Source organism: Bos javanicus, chromosome 15 (genome assembly GCF_032452875.1).
Source record: "Bos javanicus breed banteng chromosome 15, ARS-OSU_banteng_1.0, whole genome shotgun sequence".
NCBI classification, from domain to species: domain Eukaryota; kingdom Metazoa; phylum Chordata; class Mammalia; order Artiodactyla; family Bovidae; genus Bos; species Bos javanicus.
The window spans coordinates 74,237,103-74,262,118 of record NC_083882.1 but is presented as its reverse complement, the minus strand read 5'-3'; the positions used below and the strand labels follow the sequence as shown (position 1 = coordinate 74,262,118).

General features: G+C 42.3%; 1 protein-coding gene across 4 annotated transcripts in view; it reads right to left on the bottom strand.

Annotated features, from left to right (window-relative positions):
* The window catches only part of ALKBH3 (alkB homolog 3, alpha-ketoglutarate dependent dioxygenase), a 41,564-nt gene that overhangs the window by 4,836 nt on the left and 11,712 nt on the right, over positions 1 to 25,016 (bottom strand). For 2 of the 4 annotated variants that reach the window (XM_061381193.1, XM_061381192.1), the window contains exons 6-8: positions 24,144 to 24,247; positions 22,470 to 22,558; positions 13,323 to 13,532 (exon numbers count right to left, since the gene is read on the bottom strand). In XM_061381193.1, the coding sequence (XP_061237177.1) occupies positions 13,323 to 13,532; positions 22,470 to 22,558; positions 24,144 to 24,247 (403 nt within the window). Of the gene's footprint in view, positions 1 to 401; positions 12,894 to 13,322; positions 13,533 to 22,469; positions 22,559 to 24,143; positions 24,248 to 25,016 lie in introns of those variants that run through there. The other 2 variants (XM_061381194.1, XM_061381195.1) reach the window with 2 other exon arrangements.

Sequence of the window (25,016 nt, the reverse complement as noted above, 5' to 3'; positions counted from 1 at the left end):
AGGGGAAGATGATGCTGTCTTTCCCTTTTGAAATATGCTCAACGCCTATCACATATATCAATAAATATGTCCTGAATGACTGAAGAAAAGCACCAAGAAGAAATAAAAATCACCTTTAATCCCATCATCCAGAATTCGTACAACACAAACACAGGGAATATTCTATACATACAATCGTGCACTCATTTTTAACACTGTCCTGTGAGCATTTTCTACATCTTAGATGTACAGTATTTCTTTAAAATGGTTATATAATATTCCTTTGCATGAACATATCCTTCCTCCTTTAAACTCATAAACTATTTTTTGACCACCTGGATATGTCAGGCACTGTGCTGAGGATACAGCAGTGAGGTACGCGTGGTTGGAAATAGATTTTAATATACCACTAATACTTTAAAAAAAAAAAAAGGAAAAAGAAAGAAAAAGCTACTGCAAGTAGATTTTGGGCAAAACATCTCTGAGTGTATTTCTAGGCTATATTCTTTTCTCTTTTTTGGCCATGCTGTGCGGCATGTGGGTTCTTAGTTCCCAGACCAGGGATCAAACTCATGCCCCTACATTGGGACCGCAGAGTCTTAACCACTGGAAGTCCCTAGAATAAATCCTTTAAAATGGAAAAACTGGGTCTAAGGGCATGAACTTAAAGGCACTTTGATTTATAGTATCAAACTGCTTTAAGCAGATTGTGGCAATTTATAACTCCATCTGGAAAATATGATAGTACCCACCTTCTGAGCACATCTCCAATATGGAACATTATCAATTGACAATGATGAAAAAAGTTTAGGGAGAAAGGCAGCTCATTCTTCAGACATAAAGTTCTTTAATTACTAACCAAGTTCACCATTTTCTCATATGCTTATCTGCTGTTTGCATTTCTTCTACTGCAAACTCTGTTCCTGTCTTTTGTCCATTTTTCTACAGGATGTTCACGTTTTTATTGATCTGCAACCATATATAGTAAGATATTTCCCCTTTGTTATATTTTCTGTAAATATTTTTCTTACTTGCTATTTGACTTTTGACTGTGTTTATGATGTTTAACACAGAACAGTCAAAAACTTTTACAATCAACTCTGCTGATCTTTCTTTGATTCCCCTTCATGGTTTTTATGCTTAGAAAGCCTTTTTCCCATTCTCAGGAAACCTAAATATACAACTGCATTTCCTTTCAGTTAAAAAAAAATTCTGTACTTTTTAGATTTAACTCTTTAATCCACCTAGAGTTGGCTCCCCACTCCCCTGGGTCCAAGTGTTTTTTCCTAACAATTTCCAGGTACTTAAACCAAGTCATCCCGCTAGACTTTCTGGACACCATCAACCATGGTGTAAGCTGCTAAAATGCCAGGCATGTTAGGGACCGTATGTACCCAGCACTGCTAATTCTCACCACAACCCTGCAGGGGACGTGATATTCTTCATTTTATTATAAGCAAAGGAAGCTGGAGGGAAAGTACATTTCTAAGGCAAAAGGCTGGCAGGAGACATGGAGGCAAATATTTGAACTAAGATCTGCCTGGTTTTAAAGTCTGTATTTTTTTTTTTCCACCTTACCGTGCTCTCCAAAGTGCTTTCTTTCTTCTGAAATCCTGTAATACTTCCTGTCTGAACGACACGGCCCCTGTCTGTTCTGTAAGGGTCACAATTACCAGCAGGTGACATAAGCAAGGGGCGTGGGGCAGGTGCAACACAGCGGGGAGTGGGGACCATGGGCACCAGGCAGCCCGGGACTTGTGTACCCTCTGCCGCTTCCTCGTTATTCCCCGGGTGTTGCCTGATCTTCTGGATTTTCTAGGGAAGCTGATAAATGGGATTTTTATGTGATCTCTCCTGAGTTATAAATTTTGCCAACTAACTTGGTTTCTTTAAAAATACTGGGAAGTATATACACAAGTCTGAGGACCAGTTTCTGCTTAAGAGCTGCCCAACTGAGCTGCTGGTGGACCCATCACAACTCCTTCTCTTATGCTCACCTCTGGCCATCCCACGTAAGCTCTCAAGCAAGCCCAGATGTCACCTGCCCAGCTTCTTTGACGACCCTTTGCCATTCCACGTGACAGTGTCTGAAACAAAGCTCAGTACACATACGCTGCTTCAAGTATCGTATTCTTAATCTCAGTGATCCCAACACAATCAGAAAAGGCCATGGATGCAAAATATGCTTCCAAATTAATGATCTTAGTCAACAGTGAGACATCTGGTTTTCCAAGTCATCTCTGATCTCCTGGATAAGCTACTTACCTAGAAATTCTTCCATCTTTTTATTAATAAGATGCTTATAATAAGAAAACAAATGAACAGAAAGGTCAAAACAAAGTAGAAGCCTGCTATCTGTTTCTCATTTCCAAAGCTCAGGAAGCACCTGACATGCAGTAACTATTATTACTTTGTTCACTGAAAGGCTTCAAGGCTACAGGAGCCCTTGAAGGCTGGAGAGGACTTAAGTTCATGAGAAGCTGGTGTGTATGTGTGCTAAGTCGGTTCAGTCATGTCCAGCTCTTCGCAACCCTATGGACTGGGGCCCACCAGGTTCCTCTGTCCATGGAATTTTTCAGGCAAGAATACTGGGGTGGGTTGCTAGGCGCTCCTCCAGGGGATCTTCCTGACCCAGGAGTCGAACCTGTGTCTTTTACGTCTCCTGCATTGGCAGGCGGGTTCTTTACCACTAGCGCCACCCAGGAAGCCCAGTGAGAAGGCGGAGAGCACGTCTAAGGAGCAAAGAGCTAAGTCAGCAGTATGGTGCAATCACACAGGGAATCAAAGTCAGCTGGGCATAGATGTGGTGAAGATCTGAAACCTGGCTGGGAGAGTTTACAGTTTATACCCTGTGCTCCAGCAGGAGCAAGTAAAGACTTCTAAGCTGGAAAACAAACTGATGAAAGCAGCGAGCTCAGTCTTGGCTTTCTGCTCCTCTTTCTCTATTCTTCTGCTCTGAATTGATAATGGGCAATTCCATAGCTTTACATACTATCTAGATTATTAGTTTCAACTCAGTTCAACAACCGATTGTCCATGCCATGTGGAGCAAGTGCCTTAACACAGGGCCTCAGCCACCTCACCTGTGCGATGCAGATGCCAGCAGCATTGACTTCTTAAGAGTCCCGGAGGCTGCCAGGGAAGCACTGAGAGCGGAGCCGGGCACAGACTCCATACTAGGCACCCACTGTTCATCACTGTCCCTTCACCGTCGTTACTGTTGTTATCCTGACAATTCCCAAATGACACCTCTAGCACAGGCCTGTCATCTGAAGCCCTGACGCCTTAGCCAATTTGGGAGTCTCAAGAATCTTGAATCTAGCATGTAGAAGAAGGATCTCTTGATTCCTCCACAATCCTCCCTAAACAAGAACAAAACAAAATGCAAACCCCTGCTCCTCTTCCATCTGAGTAAACAGCACCTCCATCTACCAACTGCTTGAGCCAGAAACCTGGTTCACCCTCAAAAATACACCTCAAATTCATCTACTGTGTTCCTCCTCACTGCCACCATCTGAGTGCAAATCAGCAGTCTCCCAGTAAAAACACTGAACAACCTTTTAGTCTCCTATTCTTGCCTCTCCCTGAATTATTCTTCACACAGCAGCCAGTGTTCTTCTTAAAATATAAACCAGGGCATGTCACAACCTCATTTATTCCCATTGCGCTTGGAGTAAAATCTAAATTCAGAGCCATATCTGCAAGTCGTAATTACGCCTCTCCATTGAATCAACAGTTCTCCAGCTCCCGTGACATCCAGGAGGGCACAGTCCGTGTCTGCCACGTTTACTGCTATTTCTCCAGAGTTGAGCACTGTGCCCGACACATAGTGGGTGCTCAATTAATATTCGTGAGCAGGAGGAAAGAGAAGAAAGAACAAATAGAGAAAATAAACTGTTCCTGAAAATATCTGGCATCTGGTTATCAGAACTGAAGGAGAAGAGATTAGAATTACGGATATCAGAGTGGAAAAAGGCATTTTAGTATTTTAGGCATGTGGTAAAGAGAGCCTGAAATGAAGCCACTGTTAGAAGGATGAGTTTTTCAGACCTTTCAAGAAAGAATTAAGAAGATTTGGAACTAAAACAATTGAAATGAGAGAATGGGGAAGAACTGAAAATAATTTACGATTAAACCTGTCCAAGAGAGTAGTGACATCATGAACATAATGCTACTTATGAGCAGGTAGAATTGTGGAGTTTTCTGAGAGAATAACAGTAAATCTACAATTTCAGGTTACAAGTCATGTGCTGTTGTAAGTAGAAATGTCTCATGACAAAGTGATGACTAGACTGTGAGATAAAAGTCAAAGCTGGAATTGAGATTCACAAGTTGCTCCACCAAAGAAGAAATGGTTGAAGCCATAACAATAAATGAAATCCATTTATGTATTCAATCAAAATACACAAATACACACAGTGCTAAACGCTGGGGATGTAACGATAAAGGAGACAGAAATGGACCTTGCCTACATGGCATTTACAATCTACTCCTATTTTATAATTTCCTTAAAAGTTATGTAGACAAAGATGACAGAATCAAAGACAATCCTGAATATCCATATTTAAAGGGGTTGAATGTAAAGGGAAAAAAACACCGAAGGAGGCAGAAATGTAGCAGTGAGAAAAGTGTGAGAACAGCTAAGATAATACAGTATTTCAGAAGCCAGGAGGAGCAAGAAAGGGCAGCTAACAGACGGCTGAGTTTCAGGGAGAGAGACGCTAGATGCTGGTGAGCAGCATCACAAGGAGGAAGACAGTGACAACTGAGGAAAGGTCAGACTACTTGCTCTTCAGGACGATGGTATCACCGTATCGCCGTATCACGGTGAGATGGAGCTAGAGAGCAGCTTCCAAAAGTGAGTTAAGCTGTAGGAAAGGGAACCTGCAGATGCAGACAACTGATCCCAGAATCTGTGCTTCAAAAATCAAGAAAAAACCAAGATGTTGGAGCGTCTGCAGAATCAAGCAAAAGGTTTTCACAAGATGGTAACAGACAGAATAGGAATTTCCCTTGCTCTCTGGTCCAAGAATCAGATACATAGTCGAGCTGCTTGACAAGTATGGTTAAGGCTTTACTGCGGATTAAAATGATAATTGAAAACTAAATGCCAGCATGTGCTACAGCTGCTTAGACTGCTGGAGCCAAGTGTCCCTTCGCTGGCCCTGCTTCCTGAGTTAGGACCATGCCAAAATGTCTCCTCTTCTCTCTTTCAGTCTTTTCTTTCCAGCTTGTGTTCCCAATCAAACTATGGTGTGGCCTTGCCCTTGAGAACCTGGCTGGCTTCTAGACAGACTGATGGATTATCAAAGTCTGCAGCTATATTTGGACTGTAAAGTTGTTTCTACAACGCCAATATAAGAACACAGCTGGACCCGTTGTTCATAGTGGTAATATATTTTTTAAATTTGACATAAACAAAACATATTAGTTATGGAAATTATGGAAACAAAATAAAGCTAGGACCCCACAAAGTCATCTCCACAGCTAGTCTGCTGACTCAGACCAAACACTTTCAGAGATGGCATCTTCAACATGATCTGAAAAACATTACTTTAAAAAAAGCAGCAGCTGGTTTTGAAATAAGATCTGATAAAGTAGGAAACTAGATGGGATAGCATAGACTTTTTTTTAGGCCTCGCCATGCAGCATGCAGGACCTTAGTTCCCGGACCAGGGACTGAGCCTGTGCCCACTGCAGTGGGAACACCAGAGTTTTAACCACTGGACACCAGGGAAACCCTCGGGAAACCATAGATTTAAAGTGACTTGAGGTTATCCGTTCGAAACAGTTTCGAACTCACTTGCCACACAGAAATATTTGGGCTTTTATCAAACTCTTTTCCTGATTTTTGACGTGGATTTGGCAGGGAAGGTTCCAGTGAGGTGAGTGAGAACACTAGGCACGAGGGCCTGGCACGTGCAGTCGGCCAGCCCAGACAGGCACATCCAGTGATCGTAAGAGGCAAATGCAGTTTACACTGCAACACCTGTCACCAGTGTCTGTTGCTGATAGAGTGTTGGGGGTAGGAGGGTTGAAAAGTTACTGAATTAAGCAAAAACAAGGTTGGCTTTACTCTTACTGTTATAGTCACTCTAGCTATACTAAATGTGCATTTAAAACAAGAAGATTTAATGTAATGAAGATGCTGTTCTTGGTGATATAATATTTCCAAGAAATGCAACTTAAAGGAATTGCTATTTTGAAAGAGCTTCTACTCAAGACTGCAGCACCAGAAATAAATGCTCTCCTTCCTCGAAGAGCGTACAGGACAAATTCCATGAAGCCTGACATCCAGCTGACCCTAGTTACCAGGAAAAGTGCAGGGTTCTCCAGTCATCCATTACATCAGAACACTTATTCCCAAACCATCCCTGGACATAACCTGATTAAACACAATCCCCCACACCCATCCCTGGCCCTGCCACTGGGTCTGCTGGAATTCTCATTCAGGGATGAGTAAACGCCCCCAGATCCTCAACCTCGTGCTCTGAAGGTTCCCTCTACCTCCTTGTCCTAATCAAAACCTAGCTCTCTCCAGAAGACTCCAAACTCTCAAAAACTCTCTCTCCTGTGGAAGGTGATCATGTCTCACATCGACAGAGTGAGCGGATACTCCTCATTAACACCTTCAGACCATAATTCCCAGGCATGTCTTAAAAATGCTTGCTCCTTTGAGCTCATGTCATTGAAGCTGTCCACCTCTCTCCTTCTCTGCCTTGGTCCCAGGAGGTATAACAATCTCTTAATTGGTCTCCTGGCTCCCACTCTTGCTCTTGTCTAGTCTGAGCTCCACGCAGTAGCAACTGACCTTGTAAAATTTCAATCAGATCATGTCACTCTTCCGCCTAACACATTTCAATGGCTTCCTGATGTACTTAAAACCCACTCCTTCCTGAGGATCCTGAGTCCTTGTGTGATCTGGCCCCGCCCACCCCTTCCATCTCATCACATGCTCCTCTCTGCACTTGCTCACTCTGCTCCTCTGTTGGGCCTCTTTCTCCTTCCTCAAACTCACTAAGCTCTTTTCTGCCTCAGCTAAGCAGTCATCCACCAGGAAAATGTGGCTTGTGAAAGAAAATTACCAGAAGGCTCAGGAATAGTTTTTCAGAGCATGGCAAAGTGGAGGGGGGGAAAAACTACCAGTAAGGCAAGGTTTTAAAAAAGTTTGCAAGCAGACCTCATACCTAGTCAGGACACACACGAATTTGACAAATCACTTTGGAAAATGCTGTTCTCCCAAGATTAAAAGTGCTCTCAGTGGCAAAACCGGGAGGTTCTTTGCAAACATTAGTTATTCCCAGTGGCAGTCAGGACACGGACTCTAGCCTGAGACAGCCCCCAAAGAAGCAAATGACGATCCCAACTCCCCAAAGAGCTCGTCTGTAGAGAACTGAGGTCCTACCAGGACTACTTATCTTTATCCACTTACACATGCACCAATTTATCCCCCACTCACTCACTCACACTCTCCAAAACACTGCATGACCCTAAAGACAGGAGCTCAAAAACTCAACCTCCATTCCTGATCCACAGGCCACTTGACCCTCCCCGAGTCTCCCCTGCACCCCCTCAATGAATGCCATTCACAGGGTGAGGCAACCCTGGAGGTTAGCCTCACTGCCGTTCCTTTTCTTTTTCAATTTCCACATCTGAAAAGTCACTGTAGCATCCACCATTTATAACAGCTTAAAAATTCACAACCTTCGTAGTGCCTTTCATGGGAAAACTTTCCTATTACTCCCATAAAGTTGCTCCCAATTATCGTCCCCATTTACAAAAATGGAATGAGTATAAATGAAGCAGATAAGTGCTTTTTACAGGCATCAGTAACAGAAACAGGAAACGAAACCTGATATTTTAAATTTCATTAGGGACTGTATGAAAAAGATGATGGTTATCAACAGTTCCTTTCGAGTACTTCTTGTTATTTCTCAGAACAGATGCAGTAATCAGAAGATGGACTAAGAAGAAGTATGGATGCCTGGAAGAGCAGCAGTGGACGTGGTGGCTGAGGCCGCGGCTCGGTCACCACCCCACGAAACACTGCACAGTCTAGTTTACCCGATTTTCAAATTTAAGCTAGTCAGCTTATATTATTTTGGATTCCAATATCCTCAATTCTTCTAAAGCCCTGGAAAAAATACTGATATTTATGATTAAAATGACCTTTTTATATCCCACTCTTCCCAGTAGTGTGTAAACAGGGAGGTACTAGGAACTCGAATGCACTGGCAACTCTCAACCTCTCCCATCACAAGTGGTTTTACAAACATCTCTTTTGGTATTATGAACAGAGCTCTCATTCTTCAGAAGGTGCTAGAGAAAGGAATGGTTGGAGAAATTTCCCAACTTGCCTCAACTCAATCATCTTGAGGTAGATAGAAGCCCCTCACATTTTCAGGATTCAGCTGATAAAGGATAGTGCTTATGCATGGATAATTTGCTAGAAAACAAGGCTTTTGGCATCTAAACCTCCAGTGCATCACAAACTTCCTATTATCTAATACTCACCCCCCCCAACTCAGCCATCACTGTTTCTATGGTAACCGACAGAGAAATAGCAGCCTGCCAAATGGCTTTTGTAGTTCCTTTTCCAGCCTGTTTTTCAGTATAGAATTAAAGCTATACTGGGAAAAGAACCAGACTAATCTTTATAACAGGGACACGACGCAGCCTGAAAAGTACAACTGGGTTTGGGACACAAACGTAGAAAAGCTTTAATGAGCCCACCTTGGGAGAATAAAAGAGGTTTTTGGTTTCTTAAAAAAAAATGTCTACAGAGGTATAGTTGGTAAGCTTTACTTTTGTCTTAAGATAGTATATTCTGATATTGGCCAGAAGATAGATACAATGCTGTTCACTCAGGTTTAACTGAATTAACAAAAGAAGGGATGGGTGAATGAAGGAAAGGCTACCATGTCTCCAAGTAGCTTATTATCATTAAAGGAAGTGGTAACTGACTATAAAATCAAAACAAATGAGCACAGTTGACAGACTTGGACAGGGAGATGAGGATCAAGGATTGGCATCTTAGAGGAGTGAATGTTTAATCCTAGGGATGATGCATGCGTGAAGCCGCCTGAGCCAACTGCATGAATCAGAGGGACACTGATGCTTAGGGAAACAAAGATCTCCTTACCATCTCAGCACAGCGAGAAATTGTTAGGAATGCAATGTGTGGAACTGGGGCAGCTTTCAGAAGATCAGCGGCTACAGAGAACTACTCAAGGTGCCAGACTGCAAAACAGACAGCTGCCGCAGGGGTGGGGGAGTTTGAATGTTTAAAAAAAAAAAAAAAAGGCTAATTCCCTTTGAAAGTGGCCCCGAACAGATGCTTTTCTGTCTCAAATCTGCATACTTGAATCAAATACAGGAAATCTCATGATTCCTCTATGTCAGCTTTAGATGAGAAACTTTGACTCAAGTCAAACAGGTATTAACTTCTCCTTTGATAGGTTAAAACTAACTGGCTCTTGAAAAAGATGCCCTCCCACGATCTCTAGCACATTCCAAATGTCTTGTTGACAGACATGAAAATTACAATCTTTAGTGGCATAGCGAGATAGGTTCCTAGGAGCTACAGAAAGTCAGACTCCTACAAATTCCACACAGAAGACTAACTTGAATTACACTTTTTATTTTATGCTTTTAGCTTGAGTTATATGAATCATGAGTCATGTTCTCAAAGCTATCACCATAGTTAAGGAAGAAAAGTAGACAGATTTGCAATAACCATTTTCCTTTCAATCCTTCAGAAAAGGGATAAGATAAAGATGATGTGCCCTAAGATACAATCCCAAAGATGTCAACCCAGAGAAAGGCTTCTGTAGTTCAAGTTTAGCTAGATTTGTGAAGCCCAAGATGTTTTAAATCTGTTAAAGAAACTTGAAGAAATTTTTCCAAAAGTTTAAACCTGGGTTTTGTTTATCCAAGAATGGAGTTTATGGTTCTTGGAGAGGGGCGAGGCGGGGAGGTGGCGGGGGAGGGGAAGTAATTTTAAAACTGTATTCACTAATGCATGATTATAATTTCAAATATATTAGCCTTCAATTTCCCCATCTTAAACAAAAGTCAGAATTGAAGGAATATACAACTGCATCAAATTCAATCACAGTTAAGACCATGCCAGAAGCAACAACTTATTAGTCAGTAACCTAACATACTGACGGAGAAGGCAATGGCACCCACTCCAGTACTCTTGCCTGGAAAATCCCATGGGCGGAGGAGCCTGGTAGGCTGCAGTCCATGGGGTCTAAAAGAGTCGGACACGACTGAGTGACTTCACTTTCACTTTTCACTTTCATGCATTGGAGAAGGAAATGGCAACCCACCCCAGTGTTCTTGCCTGGAGAATCCCAGGGACAGGGGAGCCTGGTGGGCTGCTATCTATGGGGTAGCACAGAGTCTGACAGGACTAAGCCACTTAGCAGCAGCAGCAACATACTGACATATTTGTATTTCTTCCCATATCTGTTACCTCAATCAACTTTGTTTCAAGATCTCAGACAAATTTTCTTACTTATCAGATAGGTATTTTCATCAAATCAGCTACTACAGTTATAGTGCAAATTCCCCTGCTATTGACAGACAATTAAAGGGATTTAATCACATTTTCAGTGTTTCACAGCCTGTGTTTTCACTCTTGTTCATCAAAATAGACTCTAAGAAGCCTTGAGAAGACAAAGTTTCAGTAAGTATGGTCAGTGTCCCTCTTAGAGATTTTGTTCCAAATGGTTGCCCTCAGACACAATGCTAAGTGGTAGTTACATTTTCTATCCACCCATTAACCTATAATATAACTGAATTATATTTCCAAGAAATAATTCTTGATCACCATGAATATGTTCTCATATGAGAAAATTACCTTCAGCTGCCTAGAGGGAAAAAGGAATAGAGGTATTCTGGGCACCAGAACACTGTTAATGCTTCAGTTCAGTTCAGTCACTCAGTCGTGTCTGACTCTTTGCAACCCCGTGGACTGCAGCACACCAGGCTTCCCTGTCTATCACCAACTCCTGGAGCTTGCTCAAACTCATGTCCATTGAGTCGGTGATGCCATCCAACCATCCCATCCTCTGCCATCCCCTTCTGCTCCCGCCTTCAATCTTTCCCAGCATCAGGGTCTTTTCAAATGAGTCAGCCCTTCGCATCAGGTACTTTGCATCAAATATTGGAGTTTCAGCTTCAACATCAGTCCTTCCAATGACTAACGCTTAACAGTTGGAAATTGCTTATACAGTAAAACTAATTATCCTACAAAGCATGCTTCGGGAATTCTTAACCTTAAAATCTGGAAATAGGCCAAAAAATGTTTTTTAAAAAGGGTGATGGTGGTGGTGGTGGTAAATGTACGTGTAGAGAAAAACGGTAACTGAAAACTTAAATACTTGGCAACAAAGAAAGTCACTGCAAAGAACCAGAGACTCGGCTTACACCAAAGATTATCCTGGATCCACCAGAGTTTGCTGTCCACTCAGAAAGCTGGAAGGATAACCCTGGAAGGGAGACAGAGCACTAACAGGGGCCAGATCATCAGCTCCAGGAGGGGAAGGATGACTTCATCTCACTTACTCATGGCTATAATCCCAGCTCCCAAGACCAGGCCTGGCAAAAAGGTGGTGTTCCGTACGTCTGGCTTGAGGGTCTGAACTTTAAAATAAGACACCTGGTGTTTCTCTGCCATTCACACAACAGAGGACTTAGGAAGGGCGGGATGAACTCCTCACATGTGCGAACGTAGGATTTAATCAGGTGGAAGCCTGCATATAAAAGCTAACTGTGCCTGAAAGGAACATGGCAAAGGCTGAGGAGCCTGCTTCTTAGGCAGTTCTCCCTGGTACACTGAGACTGTGAAGCTAGTCAGAGTGCCCAGGGAGCAAGTTCACTCAGGAAGTCACTGGCAACTGACAACTACCCTCGATCCCCGCCAACACAGACCAAAGCTTCTGTGTAAACAAAAGCAAATACAACCCCATCGATGGAAGATATGCCAAGGAAAGGTGCTTAATGGAGTTAAGTGCAAAACAACACAATATGCTTCAAAATACCATGTTTGGAAACCCAAAAACATGTCAGGAAAACAGCCCAAGAAGTATATCTGATGAAGAACAGACACAAGCACTGACTGCCTCATAATTACGTGGTCTGGATTAGGTCATACTCAAAACACAGCCCTGTAGGCCGTCCACACTGACTGTGTCTGGTTTAATGTTATAAGCTAAATGACTGGGAGCCTTGGTTTAAAAAAAACACCCACACGCAAATCCTGGAAATAAGATAATTTGGTAGAGCTTTGCTCTTTTCTTAGAGTTCCTAGTATCTTTCTATCTATTTCAGTCCTAAAGTTCTACACTTCTTGATTAAAACAAACAAACAAAAAAAAAACACAAAGAGCTCTCATACCCCTCCAATGTATTAAAATATAGGTAAGAGCTGGGCTGGACAACTGAAGTTATTCTACAGTTTAGTCACTGCTTGTCTAGTCACCTGGCTGGAACTTCCTCTCTGAAAGAGGTACCGTTCATCTGGATTTTAGGAACTGGCTAAGAAGGAATGGGGATGAGTGTGGTTCAGTTCAGTTCAGTTCAGTCACTCAGCTGTGTCCGACTCTTTGTGACCCCATGAATCGCAGCACCCCAGGCCTCCCTGTCCATCACCAACTCCCGGAGTCCACCCAAACCCATGTCCATTGAGTCGGTGATGCCATCCAACCATCTCATCCTCTCCTGTCCCCTTCTCCTCCTGCCCTCAATCTTTCCCAGGTCAGGGTCTTTTCCAATGAGTCAGCTCTTCGCATCAGATGGCCAAAGTATTGGAGTTTCAGCTTCAACATCAGTGCTTCCAATGAACACCCAGGACTGATCTCCTTTAGGATGGACTGCAGTACTTCCTTTCAAAGAGGACAGGCAACACTGCCATGAAGAACACTTAGTTAAAATAAAGGGTCCTGAAGAAGGGTATCTTCCCTGAGCCTCCTTCCTTTCCCTTCTTGCCCCTACTCACTCGAGCTCTGCCTTCCAATTACTTGAGTAATGAATAATGTCTGTCTACCCCCATTTCCATGAGGATGGTGACTGTGTCTGTCCTTTCCACCAATGAAAATAAGCCTCTGACACCCGGCACACGGCAGGCAATTTCTGTTGCAGAAATGAATGAATGGCTTCTTTGGAAGTCAAAAGCTATCCACAGGATATAAGCCATCAGTTGAAAACATTTCATCAACCAGACACATACTCCAATCCCCTAAATCTGAAAATAGGAGCCTTTTAGGAGCCCAGCTTTTTTTCCCACAGATTATTAGATAGCGGAAGGAACAGAAAATAAATAAAGGGACTACTCACTGGTGGGGGCTTCTTTCTCATCTCAAACATTCGTGTGGCACCAAAACTGAGTGAAGCAATGATGGGGCACCTCCCCAGTGAAGGTTCATCATCGCTGTGCCAGTCCACGCTGTCCTTCTCATTTCGGTAAAGATTGCAAAGCAAGGAGTTGAAGCTGTGGCCAGTGTTCTCTTCAATTTGGTTCTTCAGCGTGAGCAGCACAGGATGCCACTGCAATCAACAGGTCAAGAGAAGGGGCAGAGACAGTTCACATGAGATACAAGGTGGCAGTCACAGGGAAAAACAGGAAGTGCAAAATCAGTCACGCTATAAACAGGGGCTTGGAATAAGCAAACCATCTGAAACGTAATAAGGCCAGAAGAGAAGTCGCATTCTCTCCCATTATGTCTATTCTGAAGCAAGCTGACCTCTGCGATTTTATTACGGTGCTAAATTTGGTGTTGCAATGTCATGAAGACCAGGCCTATCCTCCCATCTCATCCTTTCCATGTTAAATGTATGACCCTCCAGAGAAGTAACTGTCAGTACACTCTGGGTGGTCGCCTCAGTAAGGCATGGAGGTGGCATGTGGAGCAGGAAGCCTGCTTTGTCACCACAGCTGATGAGCCATCAGGAGTCGGCAGATAAAGACTGAAGTCTGAGGGTGAAAGAGCTCTCCTTCGGGGTGGTCCTCTGTTCCATTCCTGTGCTGTGTGTAGTCACTCAGTTGTGTCTGACTCTGTGACCCCATGGACTGTAGCCCGCCAGGCTCCTCTGTCGATGGGGATTTCTCCAGGCAAGAATACTGGAGTGGGTTGCCATGCCCTTTTCCAGGGGATCTTCCTGACCCAGGGCTCAAACCCAGGTCTCCTGCACTGCAGGCACATTCTTTACCATCTGAGCCACCAGGATTCCATTCCCATTTTATCACAAGTGGCAAAATTGCTCTTTGAAAGGATATTTAATATTTCTAGAGTGGCAAACTTCCTAAGACCAGAACCCAGAGGGGAAAAACATCTACAGAATGGAGTCATGAAATGGCTGTGAACCACAAAAGATTTAAACAGTCCACAGCCCTGCCTCCTGAGCACCGAGTTCACATCTGTAGTTTATATTCAGAACTCACCATCTTGCCATACATGCTTTAGGAAACTGTGACCCTTGACCTTAGGTTGCACTAGGGAGCTATAATCAGTGCAGCTCTTATGGTTCTGGTTAGAATTCTGTGTGTCTTGCCTTCCAAGGAACCTCAAGTGCTTTACGGAAGCTTCCTGTAGGACAGGGCTTCTCGCTCCACTACCAAAGATGACTGAGGAGGGAACTCCCTGGCAGTCCAGAGGTTAGGACTCAGCATGTTCACTACTGAGGGCCCGGGTTCAACCCTTGGTTGGGGAACTAAGATGCTGCAAGCTACGTAGCACAGCCAAAAAAAATTACTGAGGACCCCAAAGAACTTCTACGTGTTTGAGTTATAGCTGTGACAGCTACCATATTAAAAATTAAAACTAAAAAATTTTTAATTTTTGGTTAATTCGTTTAAAAAATAACAACCCCATTACATGCTAACCCAAGTAGTATTTTATGAAAATTAGCTTTTTTCCAATACAAAAAAATTAGTGAGAAGAGTGGCACTCTTTTGCAAATCTCTTCAATGCCTGATTTAACAGAAGAGAGTTGGTTCTAATATCTGCTTCTGCATTCAATCTGTTAAAATGTTTTTGTTGACACATACAAAGAAAACTGCCTTCACACAGACATGTAGTTTGAAAAAGGAAGAAAAAAATCTTTTCAAATAACCGTAGATATTCTTTGCTATTAAACCAAAGCTCAACTGTACTGATTTCTTAAAGGTTAGAGGCAATGTGGAATCTGAAACAACATCAACACACTTTTTATATTATTACATCTAAATCCATTGGTCCAACTTGCACTTTGAATGGATCTTTTAATCTTGCATGATTCTGTAACATCAAGCACTGGTCATTTGGAAAATACTGGCTCACTGAGTCATGTAGATCCTCTTACTACTGACGTGTTTCATTATACACCATAAAAAAGTCATCTCCATTAACATTACCACTGATCTCTTCAGAAAAAGCTAAGTAATGGGAAGGATACGAGTTTTTCCAGAATTCCTCACATTTCCTTGAAACCTCAACTTTTATTAGTATCAAACTTTTATTAAATCCTGTCCATTGTTTTCCTAGAAGTGACACTTCACTCACTTATGAGAAAACGTCTGCTGAATACTCAAGTCTGAATAGTGTGTGTGCACCAGCTGCTCTTCCAAGTAAAATGGTCCAGGATAAAAGTAGCCAGTTCAGCTTCTACCGTAAACAATCACACATAACCGTCATAAATCACTTGTAGCAGAAATGCCTCATGCATACTTTCCATTTCGTGAAACAATTTTAAAAGATCAAGATTTAATAAAACAACGCTTATCACTTCTTCAAAGGACACCCTTGAATGAAACCATCTTTTTTTTTTTTTTTTTTACTGGAAGTGCACGTGGTAAAGAAAACAATGATTACTAGTACAGTCTGGTGGCAATGCCTTGATTCATACTGCTGCTGCTGTTGCTGCTAAGTCGCTTCAGTCGTGTCCGACTCTGTGCGACCCCATAGAAGGCAGCACACGAGGCTCCCCCGTCCCTGGGATTCTCCAGGCAAGAACACTGGAGTGGGTTGCCATTTCTTTCTCCAATGCATGAAAGTGAAAAGTGAAAGTGAAGTCGCTCAGTCGTGTCCGACTCTTAGCGACCCCAAGGCACCACAATTTTAGTCACCATTGTTTTTGTATAGTGAAAACTCAACACAGTGAAAAATGTCACCTAGTCTTAGTAATCTCATAAAAATAATTTTGACCCTGTGGATTCCCAAAAAGAATTTCGTGGACTCCCTCCAAGGATCCACAGATTCTACTTTAAGGACTGCCACTCTAGGGTTTCCCTGGTGGCTCAGTGGCAAAGAATCTGCCTGCCAATGTAGGGGATGTGGGTTCGACCCCTGGTCCGGGACGATCCCACAGGCTGCAGAACAACTAGGCCCATGTGCCACAAGCCACTGAGCCTGTGCTCTAAGCCCAGGAGCCGCAACTCCTGCAGCCCATGCACCCGAGAGCCGAGCTCTGCAGCAAGAGATGCCGCCACAGTGAGAAGCCTGTGCGCCGCAACCAGAGAGAAGCCCCTACTCTCCACAACTAGAGGAGAGCCTGCGCAGCAACAAAGACCCAGCACAGCCAAAAATAAATAAATATTTTAAATTATTAAAAAAAAAGAACTGCCACTTCAGAGAACCCCTTCAGCGTTCATGTTCTGTGTTTTGAAGTGAAGAAATGTATGTTCAGCAAAGGAAAGCATAATATCATTCTTAGGTATATACCATGACTATTATCAGGTAAAACTTCCAGGAAGCATATGTGGGAATCAGCTTCACTGTCTTGTGGAAATCATGTTAAAAGCTGGCATTCCGTGTTACGGATAGAGGCATTACATTCTTAGCAGAGGATTTTCTTTATTTTACTGAAGTAACACTGGTTTATAACATCATATTTCTACCATGCACATGCGTGCGTGCTCAGTCGCTCAGTCGTGTCCAACTCTTTGTGACACTAAGGACTGCAGCCCGCCAGGCCCCTCTGTCCATGGGATTCTCCAGGCAAGAATACTGGAGTGGGTTGCCATGTCCTTCTCCAACCATACAGCACGTTCAGCTCCACCAAACACTCAGTTTCCATCCGTCACCACACAGGTGACCTCCACCTGTTGTGCCCTCCATTCTTTCCCCTCCCCTTTGGTAACCACTACTCTGCTCCTTGTACCTACATGTTTGGTTTGTTCATTTATATTATTGATTTTTTATATTCCACACATAAATAAAATCATACAGAATCTGTCCCTCTCCACCTGACTTATTTAACGTAATATCTTCAAGGTCCATCCGTGGTCTCACAAAAGGTAAGATTTCATCTTTTTTTAAATGGCTGAGTAGTAGTCCATTTATAAATATAAGAGAGTTGGACCATGAAGAAGGTTGAGCACAAAAGAACTGATGCTTTCAAACTGTGGTGCTGGACAAGACTCTGGAAAGTCCGTTGGACTGTGAGGAGATCAAACCAGTCCATCCTGAAGGAAATCAGCCCTGAATATTCGTTGAAAGGACTGATGCTAAAGCTGAAGCTCCAATAATTTGGCCACCTGATTCAAAGAGCCAACTCACTGGAAAAGACCCTGATGCTGGTAAAGAATGAAGGCAAAAGGAGAAGAGGGCAGTAGGGGATAAGGTGGTTAGATAGCATCACCAACTCAATGGATATGAACTTGAACAAACTCTGGGAGACAGTGGAGGATAGGGAAGCCTGGTGTGCTGCAGTCCATGGGGCTGCATAGAGTTGGACACGATCTAGCGACTGAACAACAACATATATATAGACACACACACGCCCCCACATCTTCTTTATCCATTCACCTGTTGATGGGCACTTAGGTTGTTTCCGTATCTTGGTTATTAGGAAAAATGCTGTGATGAACACAGGGGTGCACATATATTTCAAATTAGTGTTTGCATATTCTTTGGATAAATAACCAGAAGTGGGATAGCTGGATCATACGGTACTTCTATTTTTAATTTTTTGAGAAATTTCCATAATGGCTGCACCAATTAAATTCCCATCAACAGGGTATGAAAGCTCTCTTTTCTCCATATCCTCACCAGCACTTGTTATTTCTTGCCTTTTTGATAATAGCCTTTCTAGCAGGTATGAGGTGATGATATCTTACTATGGTTTTGATTTGCATTTCCCTAATTAGTGATGCTGAGCATCTTATCACGTAACTATTGTCCATTTGTCCTGGAGAAGGGCATGGCAACCCAATTCAGTATTCTTGCCTGGAGAATCCCATGGACAGAGAAGTCTGGCAGGCTACAGCCTACGGGATCACAAGAGTCAGACACGACTTAGCAACTAAACCACCAACACCACCACCATTATCCATTTGTATGTCTTCTTTGGAAAAATATCTATTCAGCTCCTCTAAGGCAGAGGATTTTAAGAAGTAAACTACAATAACAACAAACAAAACTTAGATCATTAAATAAATGTTATTAAACTAACCTACATTCAAGAGTGAAATTCCATAATAATGTTATCAAGCTGTATTTCCTATTTATTTTATGGCTTTAAGCCATCTTTAACCTGTATGTGGGTCAAGGAGTAACACTTTCATGGAACAACTGACTGGTTTGAAATTGGGAAAGGAGTACGACAAGGCTGTATATTGTCACTGTTTATTTAATTTATATGCAGAGTACATTATGTGAAATGCCAGGCTGGATGAAGCTCAAGCTGGAATCAAGATTGCTGGGAGAAATATCAACAAGCTCAGATATGTAGATGATAACTCTCTAATGGCAGAAAATGTAGAGGCACTAAAGAGCCTCTTGATGAAAGTGAAAGAGGAGAGTGAAAAAGCTGGCTTTAAACTCAACATTCAGAAAACTAAGATCATGGCATCTGGTCCCATCACTTCATGGCAAACAGAAGAAGAAAAAGTGGAAGCAGTGACAGATTTTCTCTTCTTGGACTCCAAAATCACTAGATGGTAACTGCAGCCATGAAATTAGAAGACACTTGCTTCTTGGAAGGAAGGCTATGACAAACCTAGACAGCATATTAACTTTGCTGACAAAGGTCCGTATATTTAAAGCTATGATTTCTCCAGTAGTCATACATGGATGTGAAAGTTGGACCATAAGGAAGGCTGAATGCGGAAGAATTGATGCTTTCAAATTGTGGTGCTGGAGAAAATTCTTGAGAGTCCCTTGGACTGCAAGGAGATCAAACCAGTCAATCCTAAGGGAAATCAAACCTGAATACTCACTGGATGGACGAATGCTGAAGCAGAAGCTACAATACTTTGGCCACCTGATGTGAACAGCTGACTCACTGGAAAAGACCCTGATGCGGGGAAAGTCATTAGTAGTCATTAAGCATAGTCAAGGATATTTAGTTCTTTCTCAAGGGCTATAGATAACAGTTTAGTCCCTAAGTCATATCTGACTCTTTTTGCGACCCCATGAACTGTAGCCCACCAAGCTCCTCTGTCCATGGGATTCTCCAGGCAAGAATACTACAGTGGGTTGCCATTTCCTTCTCTAGGGGATCTTCCCAACCCAGGGATTGAACCTGTGTATCTTAAGTCTCCTGCATTGGCAGGCCATTCTTTACCACTAGGACCACCTGGGAACCTCGATACTGGGAAAGACTGAAGGCAAAAGGAGAAGAGGGCAGCAGATGAGATGGTTGGACAGAATCACTGATTCAATGACATGAACTTGGGTGAACGCTGGGAGGTGGTGAGGGACAGGGAGGCCTAGCATACTCCAGTCCATGCGGTCGCAAAGAATCGGCCATGACTGAATGACAACAAGAAGCAGCTTATCTTCATGGGAATAAAGATCAGATGCTAGAATCATACAGTTAACAAGAAACACAAGAACGTAGAGGAGGATGATAGCTTTTCGGCAATGTAACTGAGAAACTAATTAGCACTTCCTTGACTTGCTTAGGGACTGAGCTAACACCAAGTCTGCATTATGTTTCTAAGTGAATATATTTTTTTTTCTTGGTTATTTTTGGTGGTGAAGTAAGTAGAAAAGGAGAAAACAAGGAATAATGAACTAGGGGATTAATTTAGACTCTCCAACCAATACGCTATATACAGATCCCGCAGAACTGAAAGTCTAAATTAAAATCCAGCGTCATCTCACTGTTCAGTGAAGACATTCTATCCTTAAAAGACATTTGAGGAAAAGAGTATGAGAAAATACAAGGACCTATTTGGTGGACTTCAAACAGTGTTTTGCAGAGACCCAGGTACCACAGAGATGCCTCTGGGACCACAGGAGAAGAAAGGAGGAGAGGTCAAGCTGGTGGGAATACCAGACAGTGTGGGTCCTCTTTTACTTCCACACAGTGGATTCATCTAAGATTTAGCTTGGAAAAAAGACTAAAAGGGGCTTCCCTAGTGGTCCACTGGTTAAGAATCCACCTTCCAGTGTAGGGAACATGGATTTGATCCCTGGTTGGGGGATAAGATCCCACATGCCGCGGGGCAACTAGCGAGCCCACAAGCAGCAACTACTGACCCCATGCGTTCTAGAAGCCACCCACCCATGCTCCACAATGACAGAAGCCTGCAAGTCGCAACCAGAGAAGCCCCCACTATGCTGCAACTAGAGAGAGCCTGCATGCCGCAATGAAAACCCAGTGCTGCCAAAAAAAAGACTAAAAGATGTTTAAGTACCTATGATTGAACCTCCTCCTGTGCTATGGAATACTAAGCTTGAGGTAAAAATAACTTTAAAATTAAACTAATATCCCCAACACATATATACACATTAGGGAATCGTCCCTTAAAAAATCTGAGAAAGGGACGTCTGTTTTGATTTTGTTCCAGATGGTATACAAACTAAATCTATTAGCAATAAATACAAAGTTATGAGCCAGTCAAATTCAAATTAAAGAAGTCTAATATGACATTATACTAGAATATGTTAATAATACAGCAAAATTAAATGTAGTATATGAATAACTGATTTTATTTTTATAGAAAAATTCTCTACATATATTTGCTTAAAAAGAAAAAAAAAGACTAGAACCAAATCATCAGATGGAAGCACTATCCAAAATTTTAATATTCTTCATATTTATCTGCAGTTTCGAAATTTTCAGTAATAAACACATATTACTTCCGATATAAGAAAAGCGTTGTCATTTAAACAATTCTTTTGAAGAGGTGACAAAATGTCCCCAAGCATAAGTGGTCACTGTATCTCAGCAGACCTTACATGTCTTACGTTTAATCTAAAGCAGTGGTTCTCAAGCAAGGTCAATTTGGAACCCCCACAGATGTTTAGCAACGTCCAGAGTCATTTTTGGTTGCCTTGACTGGGTAGGGGGTGCCTCTGGCATCTAGGGGGCAGAAGTCACAGATACTGCTAACCATCCTACAATGCACAGGACAAGCGAACAACAAAGAGTTATTGTGCTTGAAATGTCGGCGATACCAAGGTTGAGAAATCCTGTTCCGAAAGATTAGCTAGAATGAAAGAACTTCTTTCCCACAGGCTATTTAATCCTCAACTTCTCTGTTATAACTGTTGACAAGAAGATACACTAATTCTGACAGAAACATAGCCAGCAGTTTATGCTGGACTGGCCTAGCTCAATTCTCCTCATGTTTTCAAGTCAATTTCAGATTTAAAGGGTCTCTCAGTACTTCCCTGGGTTACATTCTAAATGCAGCCTTAGAAACCAGAGCACCCATCCATCTCTTCATGTGAAAAAGTCATGTTCCCTTCAGTCAATATTTTATCCCTGAACATTTTAGTAAAATGCTAGTTTATGATAAGAAATTACTAGGAGTTCTAAATGTGTCACATTTCTCTTTATTCCAATGCCATAAGCAAAAACTTGATTTTCTTCAAAGTCTCCTTCAAAAAAACAAAAACAAAACCCACAAAAACCATATTATTATTTGCCAAAGGCAAAATTCCAAGGACTAAACAGAGAGCTATTTCTTGGATCTTAATTCCATCATCTGGATAAGCTTAATTTATACATTAGAATCTCTTCGTCTTTCATGGACATTTTTAAAAACACAAGAAGCAGCAGGGACAAGCCAAAGCAATGATAAATATGAGAACTGCAGCCACAGAATGAATACAAAGTCAACAAGAAAAGCAACAGATTTTTCTCAAAATTGGGAAAAGAGCCTGAGACATGGAAGGAAACATTCTGACTTCACTGGTCAGTCGTAAAGATTTGGGACAAGAGCAAATACGTACCAGGAGACACACAAGGGCTATGGCGGAAAAGCTTGGGGAAGGGGGAGATCAGGAAAAGAGACCATTCATTTCTCTGAAATCCTTGCGTCTGGCTCTAGTTTACTCTAGTTCCAGTTTTTTCCTCATCCTCTGACTTCATCTGTGGATCAAAAGCACACCAATGGTGATAAGCACAAAGACTCAGTGTTTGAACTCGGAGGATTTTTTGAACTAGAATCCACTGCACAGCTCTGCAAGGTCATTTATTGTTATTTCACAGTACTCTACAGTCACAGTATATCGTCTATAAAACCATACCAATAACAACATTCCAACATACGTGAGGATTTGGTTCCATAGTGATTCTTGAATAAGTGTAAGGAAGTTCTCCATACCATGCTGTAAGTCTTGGTTGCTGGTAAGTTACATCTAAGAAAGAAAATACAGGGCCTTTGAAAGGGTTCAATGCTATTTTAGGTGTACCTACCGAGTGCCAGCACCCTGCCTAGTAATGGATAAGGAGCCATGAGAAATACAAAGGAAGAGGCAGGATGGGCTCTGACCCAAGGTTCCACCTTCATAAAGGGCACGGGACTTCAGGAGTGGCATGGCGACAGCTAAAAGGATGGCAAGAGAGGGTATATGGCAGAACCAGTACGGGTGCAGCTCTGGGGTGAGAATGGGTGTGACCCATTCGTGTTAGTGGTGACACAAACCAGAGTGAAGGAGTCACACCGCAGGACAGAAGGATTCACATTAGGGAGGGTCTAAGATGCAGGACATGGAGTCTGAACCCTGGTAGGCAGGAAATTGTGGCATGAACGTCCATACAGGAAACAAAACCAACTGTTCACCCACGTGCCACCACTATCTAAGCCCTTTTAATTCCAAATAAAGAAAAAGGTGCTCTGACCCACCACAGCACATAGTTAATTTTAGTCAGAAGTTTTTGATGTCCACTTTATAATTAGAGAAGCAGCTACCCGCAGATTTGCTATTTTTTCCCTACAATTGACTTCAACCATCACAACAATAACAATAATATAAAAGCAGTTAACATTCACGGAAGGCTTTATACTATTCACGGAAGGCTTACTGTGTGCCAAGCATTCTGTTAAGTACGTTATTAGGCACTGTCTCATTTAATTATCACAACAACCTTGCAAGATAGGTATTATTATTAGCTCTATTTTCTTGATCAGAAAAATTAAGAATCAGAAAATTATTTAACTATCATTTGTCTAAAATAAACAATCACTTTGAAAGAGCCAGCAATTGAAGCCAAGTCTGTCACCGAAAGCCCTGCTATAGAAATTGCTGGGAATTAGAAGCCTGCCCTGAAAGAGCCGACTCTCCTTATGATCCCTGTTACAAAAGTGATGCCAGTATACTTTGCCTCTTTCTCCACAGAAAATTTAAAATCACTCAATGTGCCAGGAAAAAAAAAAAAAAGATTCTATGCTAGAGCACCGACACCCCCTAGTGACCACCTTTGGTATAGCAGGTACTGTTGCTTGTGTGGTACCCACTCCAAGCCAGGTAATCTTGACAAGCTCAGGAGAATACTACAAATGCTGGAGCTAAAGGAGACTTCTAGTGAAACTAGAGTGACAATAAAAAGATGATAAAAAGAATGTATGCTGAACAGAATCAGAAAAAAATAAGTTCTGGAAGCTTCTATGAAGAAAGAGGGAAGCTGGCACTGTCTGAAGTAATGAACAGTGATCAAACACCAAAGGAGATAAGCATGTCAACCACAGCTCAGCCAAACCAAACTTCCTTCCTCTCCTTGAAGGCCCACCTTCCGCCACACACTGAGAACCACGTGCTGTGTCTTCTGCAAGGAACATGCTTCCCTGTCCCCTTTGGCGAGTTCCTGCCCATGCTTGGGTTCCAGTTAGGCTTTGAAAATCTGTGTAAGTCTGGCTGCGATGCCAAGAAGCAAGGGTACTGGAAAACAATCTGGAAAGGAGGGCCAAACACCAACAACTGTGATCCCAAGATATCCACTTACCGTCTCTGATGCCAGTCCTCTGCTTCCAGGGAACATCCCGACAAAGCTGTTCAAACACTGAGTCGGCCTCTTTCAAGTCAACAAAGCCAGGACACAAACACACCCTGGATGCAGAAAGAACAGTTACTAACTAAAGAACACAGAAGATGGGGTGGACTCCAACCATCAGCGGAGTAAATGAATCTGGACGAAGCTTCCTTTCATGGGTAGATGAAATCATCTTACCACACCCCCAGAGGGTGGTATCACCCAGATCATGATGCTCCAGATGAAAAACCAATCTCTGCCAAGTTAAGACAGGCAATAAAACAGGCAATGAAGGATGAGGGGGTACATGATGGCTTTCACAGACATGGTTCAAATACTACCCCAGCACTGCTGAGCTGTGAAACCTTGGACAGGTTACTTAACCTCTCGGAACCTTGGCTTTTCTCATCTGTAACACAAAGATGATCTCACCTGACAGCATCACTGTGAAAAGCAGAATAATAAAATGCTTGGCCCTGTGTTACTGTAACAATTGAGAGTCTTCCAGGACTATGCCAATCGTAGGGAAAGCAATCATTCATAACTATAACAAACTAAAGATATCCAAAAGAGGATTTTTTATTTCACTGAATATACACTTATTTCAACAATGCCAAGTCAGGTCAGAATTGTTTTGGATATCTTTTTTTTCCTCTCCTTTACTGAGGTATAATATAATATACTGTAAAATTCAACGTAGCGTAATGTCTTCAAGGTTTACCCATGTGGTACCACATTATCAAAGCAACATTTCTTTTTATGGTGGAATAAAATATTCCATTATTAGATATAACACCTTTTGTCTGTCCATTCACCAACTGATGGAGAGTTGAATTGTTTCCACTT